The sequence below is a fragment of the Schistocerca americana genome, chromosome 8, assembly GCF_021461395.2.
Source record: "Schistocerca americana isolate TAMUIC-IGC-003095 chromosome 8, iqSchAmer2.1, whole genome shotgun sequence".
Lineage (NCBI taxonomy): Eukaryota > Metazoa > Arthropoda > Insecta > Orthoptera > Acrididae > Schistocerca > Schistocerca americana.
In genome coordinates, this window is record NC_060126.1 from 296,095,295 (window position 1) to 296,110,464 (window position 15,170).

Consider the following 15,170-nt stretch of genomic DNA (forward strand, 5'->3'; position numbering starts at 1 on the left):
AGTTTCACGAGCAATTTCTTCAAGTTATTAGGAGAACTGCAACTCGTTGCTTTATGAGACTGACATTTGGACACTGACTTTCCTATATGTATGAAGAGTATCTAAGACGTGAGGTCCCCCTGTTGGTGTAAGCATTGAAGAGGCGGCTGCTGCCGTTGGCTGTGAGCCGCGGTCAGTTCCCGGGCAGGCGGCGCGCTAACCGCCCGCGGCTGCGTGCCGGCAGGTCGCACTCGGAAGCGACGGCGATGCAGTACGTGCGCTCGCAGCAGCTGTGCCGGGACGGCGCGCCGCCGGAGCCGCCGCAGCACCAGCTGCAGACGCCGACGTCCCCCGAGAGCAACGAGACGCCCGAGCGGCGCAACCTCAAGAGCATCCTCAAGAAGCTCTCGGCGGGCTCGCTATTTTCGGCGGTGCCGCCGCCCGCAGCCGCCGCGGCAGCAGGCGACGACTCGGCAGCCGCCCGCACCTCCGCCCCCGCCGCCCCCGCAGCTGTTGGCGGTCCGGGCGACGAGGCTCCACCCGCAGGCGCCGCCCCCGGGGCGCAGACCGTCTGTTCCCCCACCGCTGCCGCCAAGCAACGTCAGGTCTGTCTCTGCACCAAATTCTCTGCCTCCTTCCCTACCAGTGCGCACTGACCTGCCTCCTGGGTATTAGCGATCACCAGTAACACCGTACACTATCTGACCAAAAGTTTAGGATCACTCACATGTAATGCGGAACTGACCACTATGTCAGGAGAGCCGGACCGGCCAGCATAAAAGGAGGCGAGGATTATTGTGTGGGCAGTAGAGACGCAGTAACAATTGAATGGGTCTAACAGAGGTCAGTGACTTCGAACTTCGACTAGTCGTTGCATCTCACCCGAGTAATAAATCCATCAGGGATTCTAAAGCTGCTAAAGTGAAAAGTGTAGTAGAATATCCGTTTTTCTTTGTAAACATTTCTTGTGTATTCTTATTTTCTCACATGTTCTAAGCCCTGGAGGATCTCCATATTAAAAAAAAGACAAAGAAAAAACACACCACAAAGGAATCATCCGAATAGGACGAAAATCGGTAGGTCTAACGTACATGTACAGAGGGTTGTTGGGTTGTTTCTGGGGAAGGAGACCAGACTGCGAGGTCATCGGTCTCATCGGATTAGGGAAGGACGGGGAAGGAAATAGGCCGTGCCCTTTCAAAGGAACCATCCCGGCATTTGCCTGGAGCGATTTAGGGAAATCACGGAAAACCTAAATCAGGATGGCCGGAAGCGGGATTGAACCGTCGGCCTCCCGAATGCGAGTCCAGTGTGCTAGCCAACATGTACAGAATAAAAAATGATGATAATTTCAGAAAAAATCGGATAATTTATCCAAGAGAAACAGCCTCCAATAGAAACAGTATCACAGGGCCGGCCGTTGTGGCCGAGCCGTTCTAGAAGCTTCAGTCCGGAACCGTGCGGCCGCTACGATGGCAGGTGGGAATCTGCCTCAGACATGGATATGCGTGATGTCCTTAGGTTAGTTAGGTTTAAGTCGTTCTAAGTCTAGGGGACTGATGACCTCAGATGTTAAGTCCCCTAGTGCCATTTGAACCAGCTTCACAAATTGAGCAAGTCACTGACGCGTTGGTATACCTCTGGCACTTATGCAAGCACTTGTTAGGCTTGGCATTGATCGACAGGGTTGTTGAATATCCTCCAGGGGGATTTCGTGTCAAATTCCGCCCAATGGGTGCGTTGGATTCGAGCCGGTTGGAGGGTCTTGCCATATGCTCTGGCCACCTCTCTGGCCACGCTATGGTTTTGCAAGCAGGAAGACGAGCAGTAGAAACTCTTTCCGTGTGCAGACGGTCATCATCTTGTTGAAACGTAACCCCAGGATGGCTTGACATCAAGGTGAACAAAACGGGGTATATAATACCATTGACATAACGCTGTGCTGTATGGGCGCCGCAGGTAATAATCGACGGTGACCTGCTACGAAAAGAAATGGCACCCAAGCCCATCACTCCTCGTTGTCGGACCATAAGGTTCTCGACAGTCGTCGGCCGCTGTGGCCAAGCGGTTCTAGGCCCTTCAGTCCGGAACCTCGCGACTGCTACGGTCGCAGGTTCGAATCCTCCCTCGGGCATGGAAGTGTGTGATGTCCTTAGGTTAGTTAGGTTTAAGTAGTTCTAAGTTCTAGGTGACCGATGACCTCAGATGATAAGTTCCATAATTCTCAGAGCCATTTGAACCACTTGTCGACAGTCAGGTTGGTATCACACCACTGCCTGGAGGGTATCCAGACACGTCTTCGCTGGTCACTGGGCCCCAATTCGAAGTGGGACTCATAACTGAAGACAGTTCCACTCCAGTCAATGAGATTGCTGGACGAAGACGTGTCTCGAGACGCCCCATACAGTAGTGGGATACCAGCAAGACTGTAGCCCACCAAATGGCCCGACAACCTGGAGTATCCGGACACTTATCAGTGGACGTAAATAGGATGAGGTGTTTCCACTCTTCGCCTTTATGAGGGCTTGAACTCTGCTGAGGACACGTTCAAGGCGGTGTCAGAATGTCTGTGAAGGAATGACAGCCCATTCTTCCTCAACAGCTGAAACCAAAGAAGAAAGTGATGTTTAACGCTGGGTTCTGGACTGAAGTCGACGTCCTAATTCATCGCAAATATGTCCCATCGAGTGAAGGTTGGGAATCTCGCAGACCAGTCAATTTCACCAATGTTATTTTCCTCAAACCACTGCCTCATCATCTTGGAACAATTCCTCCACTGTATGTAGCATAAAATGCTGTAAAACGTTTTCATATCTTTGTGCGTTTAGTGGTTTTCTTAAGCCCAAGATGGGGACCACACCCTCAGCTCTAATAACATCCCACGTCGTAACACCACCTACTCCGTACTTCAGTACTGCCACTTCACATCAGGGCAGGTAACGTTCTTGAAGCATTTGCCAAACCAAACCCTTCCAAAGGACTTTCACAGGGTATATCAGCGATTCGCCCCCAAATCACTCGTATCCAGTCATCCACTGTCGAATGGCGTCGCTCTTTATATCACCTCATGCGTGGGTCAGAACTAACTACAGAAATGTGTGTCATCTGACGAGCTCCTCGGCCAATGCACTCCACTTTTTTTAACTTCCTACACACAGTCATTGTGCTACCTGGACTGCTGGTAGCATTTCAAACCGAACGAGTGATTCCATCCACTGGTCTCATGCGATTTTTCACAATCACTCTCCGCAATGCCTGACGGTCCTTCTCTGTCAGTACATGTGATCTGCCTGTCTTTGTACAGTCTTTGTTTTTTCATCGCATCTCCACTTCTCAGTCACGTCAGCAACAGTGAACTTGGACATCTTTAGAAGGGGTGAATGTCTCTAAGATATCTGATACTCAAGTGACAGCCACGCTGGAAGTCACCCCGAGAACTCCTGATCGGCGTATTCAGTGTGTTACTTCTTTTCTACTGACAACACAGTACTCCTCTTCTACCGGGGATGAGCCTCTCTGCATTACATAAAGGTGACTGTATACATTTGATCAGGTAGTGTATGTCCCAAATAGATCAATATCATGTACGGGTACACTAAAAATCAAAGTAAAACATGTCTTCGCTGTTTTGGCTGTAACCTGTAACGTTGCTGTTGCAGGTGGACATGCGCAAGCTGATGCGTGCGCCCACGGTGGAAGGCTACGCTGCGAGGCACTCCAAGCTCACCAAGAGCGTCACCTTCAACCGCGACACACTCCAGTCGCCTCCAGCGTCTCCTCCAGCGTCGCCTGTCGCATCTCAGCAGCCTCCAGCGCAGACAGGTCAGTATTATTCACAGGGATGCATGTCCCAGTACTCGACATTCTAAATCCAAACTCTATTCCGTATTCACTTGGGAACTGCTGGATTAGACTGTTATCCTCGAGTATTTCACACGCGAAAACAGCCAGAGCCATATTTAGAAGCTACAGACTTCTAGGCTGCCCCCGTGTTGCGAGCTCTAACATGGGAAAAATCAGTCGTAACTAAATCATAAAAACATCGTTTTAGAACAGTTTTCAAATTGAAAGCTTATAACGCAGCACTTGACATTTAATTGATGTCGAATTCCATTTGGAACCATATGCACCGCCGGCCGGTGTGGCCGAGCGGTTCTAGGCGCTACAGTCCGCAACCGCGCGACCGCTACGGTCGCAGGTTCGACTCCTGCCTCGGGCATGGATGTGTGTGATGTCCTTAGGTTAGTTAGGTTTAAGTAGTTCTAAGTTCTAGGGGACTGATGACCTCAGATGTTAAGTCGCATAGTGCTCAGAGCCATTTGAACCATATGCACCACGATCGAATTATTGTCAACATATTTTGGATAAATAGCAACATCCATCGTAAAGATTGGAATCCTTTATTTTACAGGTCGACTTAGGTCACTATGTGACCATCTTCAGTGCAGACTAATCGACGTGTAGCCCATATCATAATAACACAACATTTTCCATAATGTGTGACATGTACTGTGATAATTACTTCCAACAGATGTCTTCACTTTCACCTCATACAAGTGTTTCGAAATTACAGAAGAACCTATCTTGCAACCTTCACAGCTGCCGAACCAACGAACACTTTACGCAAATAACCTAAAAAATGTAGCTTTCATGTCACATTTTATTGACCTTTTAATATGGTAATCAACACTAAATTAAAGAAACCTTGAAAATAATGAAATAAGAACCAGAAGCATGTGCAGATGTGAAGTTATGAAAACAAAACTCGTAGTAACGAAGTTTATTTCCTGTTTCTACATTATAGAAGTGCCAAACAGGGTCAGTTTTTGCTGGATACTTTCGCTAATAATCAGTAGGACATCCTTGAGTATTAACACATTATTCGCCCGATGTCGCCAAGCGGTTCTAGGCGCTTCAGTCTGTAACCGCGCGACGGCTACGGCCGCAGGTTCGAATCCTGCCTCGAGCATGGATGTGTGTAATTTCCTTAGGTTAATTAGGTTTAAGTAGTTCTAAATTCTAGGGGACTGATGACCTCAGATGTTTAAGTCTCATAGTGCTCAGAGCCATTAACACATTAATGATTTACTAATAACAATACGTTCGTAGCTTGTTGGATTTAATGATAAAAAAGTGTATTTCGCAGATACTAATGAGATGTGCTTTTCTTTTAGACATGAAAGTAACTTTCTATCAAAATAGATACTGAGAGAACAATCGTCAAACGTATGAGATACAATAATACTTCCCATCAGATTAAATTCTTTGGAGATAACACATTCTTAAAGCACCATAATCATTTATATAAAAATGGCAGTTTTAAGTACTTGTCCCTCCTTGGATGATTTTCCACTTACGCCCATGAATACATATAGATGTATGGCCCTACCCATGCAGTTATTAAGGACTCCAGACACTAACAACGGATGACCAGGAATATCGCCTGCAATCGATCGCTAGTTTCGACCGCGTCACACGAGCGATTTACCAGGCCGTTTCATCCAGCATTTCGAACGCCACTTCGTCATTGAGTTCTGCTACGGGAAATGAACTATGTTTAAGAGCAGTGGCAGTTGGTCACCATACATCGAATGATATTTTAAAAGAGGGATTAAATAATAACAAACGGAATTAAAATTTTTGAAACTCATTTTGGAACCCTTTTCTTGGGTACTGTAGGCTATGTTATTTTTTTCATTCACAATAAGGATACTGCGTGCATCTTACCGATCTGAATTTACCAAATTCCTTTTAAATTCCTCATTCATTAATCTTGCAGTTCAACTGCATGTGTTTATAGATACCATAAACGCAGACTAAACTAAATTAAAACGGCCGTTTAATATTCCATTATTCTCCTTTGAAGCTAAAACCTTCAATAATGCATCTAGTGGTTCCACAAATAACTCAAAACCACTAGGTGGAGACCGGTATATAGTGAATTTACATGAATTTCTATTTCTAGATCAAAAGTTTAAAAATGCTGGTCACTGCAAAATTTATGAATACCATTGTTTTCCGGTTTGCAATCCTTCTTAATATTAGTGGCAGCTTTGCATTCAACTTCACTTTCCAGAATGGTTTGTGCTCTCTGAATAACTATTAATACTAAGCTAAAGTCCTAAGTAGTTGAATATTTATTGTTGCCGCCTTCGGTGTGGAAGGACTCGAGTTCGATTCCTCGTATATCCTCGGATTTTTCTAAGTTAGGCAGGTCTGGAACGGGGTTAACTCAGCCTCGTGAAGTCAAATGAGGGGCTGCTTGAAAAAAGAATCAGCGGCATTATCAGGATTCATCTGGTAACAATAATGGCTGGAGGGATTGGCGACATATTGATCACATGTCCTGCTTTCAGAGATCGCGCATTGTATTGCCTTACAAGCAGCATTCGCCCAGTCAAATCAGCCCAAGGCCTAATCCATGAGTGGTAAAGTTTAGCCTTCATAACTACTCTTAACTAATAGACAAACAAGTCGCAGCCATGCAGCCATATTGGCACACATGGCCCGTCCCTCACATATAAATCATTAGATTGCATGGTATTTACCACATGTGTGCGGTCTGCGGACAGATAGAACGATCTGACGACGGATTTCTGCAATCCGTCGCTCGTGTGTGTGGTTGTGCTGAGTAAATTCTTTAGATAGAATCCCAGACGAGCAGATCAACTGCGACTTTACCCGTGGCTACTCACGTCTTAGGTAATTGGTCAACGCATGGCTCTGTTTAAAAAGGGATAGCTTGATGAAGTAGTAATGTGGACCTGTACATGTTTGCTTTCATGCCCAGTAGCTAACTCGCTGGAAGTAATAAGCTGTAACTGCAGTCCTGCAGTGAAATGGTCTATGTATTGGGCATAATTGCGAAATATTAAAAATAGTCAGAAATATTAAATAAATAAGATATGAATTAAATGGGTTCTATTCTAATGTCTGTAACTGATGTAAATGGCAAATAATTATGCTGCATAATGTTTATTCAAGAAAGTAATATTAAGTAACGTAAAGAGGTCCTGCGATAGCCAGATGTAATACAGACAGAAAGATAACCTTATTAAAATGCAGTAAAGTTTCAGTAAGAGCGTTAGGAGAGTGGTAGCAGCATCCCTAAACTAAGTAGTCATCCAAGTTCCTTTCATGATCACAATACAGTCCACGAAATATTCGTCAGCTCAAAATAATTCACAGTTCACGATGGGGATTTACAATAACGAGTAGGAGCTCATACTCTCTCTAGCCTCAGTTCCGTAATGCAAGTGGTTAGGTTGAAGTTCTACACTATAGAACATTCCGAGTTCGCGAAAGTGAAAGACACTTGGAAACTTAAAGTATTTTAGAGGCAGTATACCGTCTAGAATCTATCAGCTGCACGACTGAATCTCGTAAGTTACCACAGGCAGGCCTGCCTTCTGGATCTCACGGTGAATCGCTCCCTTGACTGCAACATTCAAAAAAGTATCTGTCTCCAGTTAACTTCAGTAGTATTCCACCAATATCTATCTCTCACTGGCTGCAGTCATCCCTACCAAAAATACGTCGTTCTTATGTTTTACATACGTGATTTGACTGAATTTGACCACTTTCTTTGCTGAACTAATATATTATAACAATATTTAATAAAGAAAATGTTATAAAAATTAGGTAACAGACCATTCACAATAAATGTAAATAATATTTTGTTCATAAATAAATAAGCCAGCATTCTTGTGCATGTGCACTCACTTTAAATGACAGCAAAATGTTGTTAAATACAATGTCTGCTTGATGGAAGCGTATTTTGGCACCCTTTTCAATGGTGGGTTCAGTAGTACATACCGTTGACGACTTCTTAAATGACCATGATTTTATTATTATTATCGGTTATTATTATTATCAGTTATTATTATTAATGTTATTATTATTATTTAAATAAATATCCCTTAGATAATGACACAATATCACAAGATATGAGATATTCATGGTACACTCAGTTGCTGTGTTATTGTGAACGCTATGGTGTTCTGACAAACATTTTCATTATGAAAAGGATATAAAAGTGTAATAAATTGATAAATAAAATAGATACAGATGTTTAGCTTTCAGGAATGATAGCTATAGGACTATGATATCATCTGAGATGTCTTCTGTTGAACTTACATTAAGCGTTTAAAAGTTGTTTACGAAAATTTTAGTCATTGTAAATTATAAAATTTTATGGTTTTTAAGTTACTAATAATATTTTCGTTTAATTGGAAGCGCTTTATTTTTCTGAGTTTGCGGGTGTATTCAGATTTTCTGTACTATATGTAAGTGTCATTTATCACTGAATTTCTGAGAGCTGTTAACTGTGTTAAACTCCGCCATTTCTGGGTCATCTTCTGTCCATCGGCTACGCGAGCTCTACCATTCAAATTCTCCCTTTTCTAGGCTTTATCCATTTCTGGTCATGCTGCTGACTGCTTTTGCACCACTGGTCGTTTGGCTGAGCTGGACACACCTCATCCTCTGCCTACTGTCTAGTGCTTAGCTGCATAAACAAATTAATCTTACCTCATACCAATGTTATGTGGCTGAATAACTCACCTACATATGTGTAACGTTACACATTGTTCAGATCACAACAAAGGGCAGCCTTCCAAAGACCATGCCCATTGTACAGCTCAACACATTTTTGCCATACCTATACGATTACATGAGCTAATGTGGTAGTTTGTAATGTCACTTACCGACGTAGTTAGTGAATTGACCTCTGTGATAACTTAGTGTCTAGTTTATAGAGATATTCCTTACTTTATTCATTGTATCTGCTAACCCTGCACTAGTGCTGTCATATTCTTGTAGACAATTAATTATTCATAGTCACATTCTCTGAAAACTACAGCCAATTCTGAACTATGCGTAACAGAATTTTTTCTTATTTGTTTTAATTCTGTACTGGAAGCGTGTAAACACATCGTGATTACCTAAAAGCTTTTGCATATAGCCAGTATTTCTTGAGTATAAGGGCTATGGCCTTCTTTCACTCCTGTTCCAAGGCTCTCTCTGACTTCTGCGTCTTGCTTCTAGTTTTAAATCTTGCTAGCTTTATGGCATGATTTTCGTCCATAGACTGCATTATGGTGTGCCAATTTGTCTGAGATTTTCTGTGCCTTTTTGAAAATATCTCGATTTTATTCTCACTGAGATTATAAAATTCTAAAACGTCTTAGCTGGTGAGTAGCTTTAGAAGTTATGACACTGTGTGTGCAAGGCAGAATTCAGTGGATTTCAAGCCCTCCTAACAGAATACACTTACTAGTCCGAAATCCGAATAGTAGATACTAGCCAGATCCACTCATTCTCCTTCCATCTGCATTAACTACGTAGGTCAAATGAGCGTGTACATGTGTACAGGCTAGTCGCACGAGACGTAATACTTCTTTTACTTCGTGAAAGGCTCAAGATTTCAAAAAGAGTTTCAAGAAAATGATACTACACAGAGAGATATTGTGTAATATTTTATAAGTCGTGATTAGATGTCCAGTATGATAGTTTAAATAAACAGAGAGATATACTTCTAGCGGCTTTTTAAAGCTACTGAAATTGCTGGTACACTGATAAAACATTTCTGAATGTTAGCGTTGAAACTTTCCTCAAATGTATCCGAGAAATGTGCCACGACCAGAATCTACTACAGCAGTCTAAACTCAGACAAATGGAATACCAGTTGGCCATGATAACTTTTAGTAATGTTTACTCAGATGTTGGTAACTGTCAACGAAGGCTTCTTACAGTGTACACTGTTTTTTTGTTTCCAATAACTGTGCCTGCTAAAAGGGTGCCTTTCAGAAAAGGAACAGTGATAACTGACGACTTCGCATGCTGTGAATTCGGAGTGTATGGTAGATATTGGAGCAGAATTAAAAAAAAAAGAAAAACCGAGGTCCTTCCGAAGACGTCACGTCGAACAGAAACCAAAGTTTGGCCTAGGTATCTCGAAATTCAGATACGAATTACTGCTTATTACGTCGCTATTAACGATGAAGGTAATCAGTATTGTCATAATGAAACGCCGGCTAGGGGCAGATGCAAGTGGATTATAACATTTTGGTATGAGACATCTTAGTTTAATGGAGACGAAGCGAATGTACGAACAGTGATTGGGAAGAGAGAGTTGTAAATTGTAACCGTGGATCTAAAGTATTCAAATAATCAAATGAGGCTGTCTTTAGACTAATAGTAATTTTACTTGGTGTTTTTTTTTTTTTTTTTTTTTTTGCTCCAATTAACCTCCTGCCCTCGAATATCATACGCAACCGGATTTGGTAGACTTTCCTCGAGGAGGAGCATACTGATCGTTCATCTGTGGGTCTAAGGCGTCCAAGACGTCTTTATTCATTAAATCTAATACGATACCAGAAGTCGCCATATTATAGTAAATGACATAACATTTTTGTGTGAACCAAAATTGTATAAGGCGTACTACAAAGCTTTTTACGCTTGAAGAGGGCGGCCTGCCTAAGACATTTCACAGTACCACACAATTCGTCATCTGTTGTCGGTAATAAGTAACGACTGATATTCAAGACTGGGTTGTTAAATCAAGAACTTAAAATTGCAGATATTAGTAGAGATATCAAATGAATCACCACATCCCAAAAGGACCCCACTCACGAAATATCCAAAATGGAGTTAACAGCATCGACGCGTTGCTGAAGGATACCCGCTTCTTTCAATGCTAGAAGGCACTCTGTCAGATGCTTGTTTATGATAGGAAAGATCCTACAGAAATCACATTATGTGCTACAAGGATTTCAGTCAGTGACTGAAGCTCTGATAGGATGTCAAGGGAGCCCTTACAGCAGAAACAAGAGAACCTACCCCACCACACACTGAAAGTTTTCCACTAAAAGTAAGTCATTATGCTGGCACGAATATAAAATATTTAGATACCAGACTTAACACTTTAGTGACAGATAAGTTGTTTAAGGAGAAACATCCCCAAATAAAGATCAACTTATGCAACATCTTTATAGAAAAATTGCAGTTTACATTTCGGGAACCCTCACATAGATGTCTTTTGGACACGTGAAGAGCTGAAGGTGAAAATGAGAAGCCCACACCTTAACGATGTTACAAAACGAAGTGTCACTGGAGAGCTAACTGGTCACAAAAGAAGGTCCCAAAAATTTCGTACTAAGCTTGTAGAAGATGTTAAAAGGACAGACGAGCCCTAAGTACTTGCTATTAGTTTTGACTTCCTGCAAAATGTCCAAATCTCACAGATTCTTGTCCATGATATACTTTATCTGTGACAGTTGACAGCTGATATATTTTGTATTCATGACATTAAAAATAATGCACAGTATGTATGCATGTAATGAAGGCAATCCAAAACAGGTGACCAACAAAATATACACTTTCCCCTATAAGTTTCTGCAGAACGTTTTTCCATCTGTCACTGAAGTACACTTATATTCCGAAAACTGTGTACGACAGAAAAAGAATCATGTTGTATCGAAAATCTGGTTGGCTCTGGCTGAGTAATCGGTCTAAGAAAACTGAAAACTGTTTCCCTGTCAGGGGACATTCCTTCCACCCTTCTGACTGGGATTTCAGCATAATCAAAAGAGAGCTTAGAAAGCATGACAGGTTCTATACGATACGCAAACTAACAAAACTCAATAAATTCCAGCAAAAGGTCAAACATTTATTATGGCAGAAATTTGCAAGCATTGGTTATCGTTCAAGCCACTGTAGAAAGCATTTATTAAAAGAAAAAACTGTATGTAGTGTAGGAATACCGAGACTTTCTAGAACGAACTCAGTCACCGAAGTTTATACTTTTTATGTGCACAATTTTTATTTTTCTCGATGTGAAACTAACCCTTGTATTTACACCAATCTAATGCGTTGCGGCTGCTTTTTTAAGGAGAAGCAAAAGAGTGGTTTAACTGTAATTACGTTTCTACTAGTACTCTCTAAACTAGGTTGGGATGACTGCAGCCCTTTTAGCTCGTGGTGATTCAAATAGTGTTGCTCGTAATGTCAATACATCAGCGAAATTCGTGTAATATAATCAAGCACATGCCCATCTTAGACACAGTCAGAAGCATAAACAGCACTTGAACGTACATATTCATTTTCGCCTAGGACAGTGAACAACATTGATCTATCAGATTTTCTCGGCGCCATTGATTAACGGTGTGCTTCCGGGCCTTTTGATGAGTCTTTGTTGCAATGCAGGCAATGGAACAATAGCTCTTCAGAACACCCCAAAGCGCACTATTAATGAACAACAGAATTAAAGAAGGGTCAGCAAGCTCGACCATTGACATTCAAAGACATCATCCCCCCCTCTTGTGTTACTAGACGGATAATCTATTGCAGTTTATTTTTATTAATGATACTAAGAAACTAGGTCTCACACCATATTTCAAAATATACTGCTGTTCATGGTTATATTATACGTGTTTCAGTTTTCCACTCTAATGTATTCAATATAATTCAATTTCACACAGGTCCCACTAGTCCGACAACAACAGCGGAAGACAATCGATTGATAACTCCTCCGCCACCAGTTATTGCCCAGAAGAAGCCACAACCGCCTGCTTCCGTCTTAGCAGCGAATCAGAAAAACTTTCTGGGAACATCGCTGCTCCTACCATCACAAAATGGAGATGAAGAATTTTTTGGTGACATAATCAGTGGCATCAAGCAAGTCATCCAGGGCCATCTCGTAAGCATTAAGAACACACATTACTAGTCTGGATGTTGCGCCTCTTATGGTAATAATTCATACATTTTAATGTACAAGTTGAATGAAACTATTTATTGGAAAAATACATGAATATTGATTTAGTTCGGGTATGTTCACTTTTCACGTACCTCTAGCTGAAATATTCACAACGTTCTGCGAAATTTATTACCGTTCCCTCCAGCATCGTTGTAACTAACAAGTTAAGCTAGATTTTCCTGAGTTACGAACCTTAACACTGCTTCCTAAACATATTGCGATAAGAGACAAAATTGAAACTGTACTACTTTTTTGTTTTATTTATCAAATCTCAAGTGTACGAAATTAATAGGGAGCATTAGTCACATTCTCTGGACCAGGAGCTACAAAACTTTTCCTCTTACAAAACACTTTGATAATCCTAACACTTTGATGGAATACCTTGTTTATTTTGGAGGTTAATAATATTAACACAGTTTTAAAAAATAGGAAAAAACTTGTTTCTTTGGTGATTACTTCAGTTTTAAACCGTAACTAATAAGGCAAAAATAATAATAAAATTTAAAAAATAAAACAAGGAAAATGTCAAAAAAGTCATGTTATTAATATTTTTCACGGAGCACGTATTCACTTCCTGCAGAACACGTGTGTTCCGCGAAACACAATGTCATGTAATGATCCGCAAAATAATTTAAGCTGACTACGAACAACGCGTCTTGTTCATAAAACTTATGTTTTCTTGTTGTTTTTTTTTTTTTATGTGGGATATCCTTCCCCGACTCGTAACTCAAACAAGCCAATACCTCCATTCCTCCCTTGCAGACATAATAGCAAAAATTATGAACATGTCACAGCAGAACTATATTCAGTATGAGAATTCTTTTGTGGTATTTTTCCATCGGCTGCAGCTTTTATCTGTAACAAATTAAAGGACTTTTGCTCTATCTGCTATCAGTGATAGTCCATATATATACCTTTTGTTTCAGGAGGACATACAGAACAAATTTCAATCACGTTTTCAGTCCTTAGAATTGGAGGTCAAGCGAAGAGATGAAATCATTCAGCAACTGCAAAAGAGAATTCACGAACTTGAGGTATTGGAATACATTTTCATTTTATTTCTACTTTTGGTACCTTTCTGTCTAAAGTCAGTCTCCAGTTATTTTAAATAATGTCTATGTTGCTACCACAAAGGTATAGTCTCTAAAACTAGTCAGTTATTCTTTTACTTTTGTTTCATTTGATTTTGTAACTTATTTTGTAGAACCCCCCGCAAGGAGATGCAGAAAGTCACCCTTTAGTGCCTAACGGTGGAGAAGAGAGCAGCAGTGACCAATCTGATGCCGATGACCAACCATTTATGGTAAGCGACCTGAGATTTCTTCAAATAAAGGTTTCACACGGTCATTTCGCCATGGTACTCTAATCATCTAAATATAGGGCTATGAAAAACACAATATGTGGACAGACTTTGGGGCAGGCTCTTAAACAGAAGCAAGAAAAAAGTCCAATGCTCGGAAACGCCTCATTTTTATTAATTACATTGTAGAACAACACACTCAGGTGTCTGAAGACAAACTGAACAGAATTAGTTTACAAGTTATTCCAATTATTCTGGATCTTGTTGAACTCCGTAGATGTTAATAAGTTAAAACTGTTGAAGAAGAACACTCATTTGTGGCTGGTCGTGTTACGGATCAACTATACATAAAAGATCATGAGTTGTTGATAAGCCACTTGCTCAAAATAAATTTTATGTATACTGTTACTGAACCTTACAACAATTTAAATGTTGGTGTTAATAGGCTGTAACAGTTGTCATGAGCTCACCTACTTTTTGTGAATTCTGTATCTTCAGAATCTGGCCGGAGTGACCGAGAGGTTCTAAGCGCTTCAGTCTGGAAACGCGAGACCGCTCCGGACGAAGGTTCGAATCCTGCCTCGAGCATGGATGTGTGTGTTGTCCTTAGGTTAGTTAGGTTTAAGCAGTTCTAAGTTCTAGGGGACTGATGACCTCAAATGTAAGTCCCATAGTGGTCAGAGCCATTTGAACAATTTTGTGTGCCCTGCCGACTGCGCATTTCAAATGGTTCAAATGGCTCTGAGCACTATGGGACTTAACATCTTAGGTCATCAGTCCCCTAGAACTTAGAACTACTTAAACCTAACTAACCTAAGGACATCACACAACACCCAGCCATCACGAGGCAGAGAAAATCCCTGACCCCGCCGGGAATCGAACCCGGGAACCCGGGCGTGGGAAGCGAGAACGCTACCGCACGACCACGAGATGCGGGCTACTGCGCATTTACCACCCACGCTATTTTGCATTTTTTTTTTTTTTGTATCCTCAGAATTTGTTTTCCATTACAAATTTGAAATAATAACACGTCATCCTGGGGGTGTCCTCGATATTTCTGCCACTGAAGCGCTCTTTGTACATCATAAGCGCCTTCTCCACTTCACAGGACATGAAAACATGTTACTACAATGAAAT

General features: G+C 41.4%; 1 protein-coding gene across 1 annotated transcript in view; it reads left to right on the forward strand.

Moving 5' to 3' along the window:
• The first annotated feature begins 245 nt into the window (after positions 1-245).
• LOC124545781 (atherin-like) overlaps positions 246-15,170 on the forward strand; it is a 75,381-nt gene continuing 60,456 nt past the window's right edge. The window contains exons 1-5 of the mRNA XM_047124728.1: positions 246-584; positions 3,639-3,801; positions 12,459-12,676; positions 13,660-13,767; positions 13,938-14,036. Of these exons, the coding sequence (XP_046980684.1) occupies positions 246-584; positions 3,639-3,801; positions 12,459-12,676; positions 13,660-13,767; positions 13,938-14,036 (927 nt within the window). The remainder of the gene's footprint in view (positions 585-3,638; positions 3,802-12,458; positions 12,677-13,659; positions 13,768-13,937; positions 14,037-15,170) is intronic.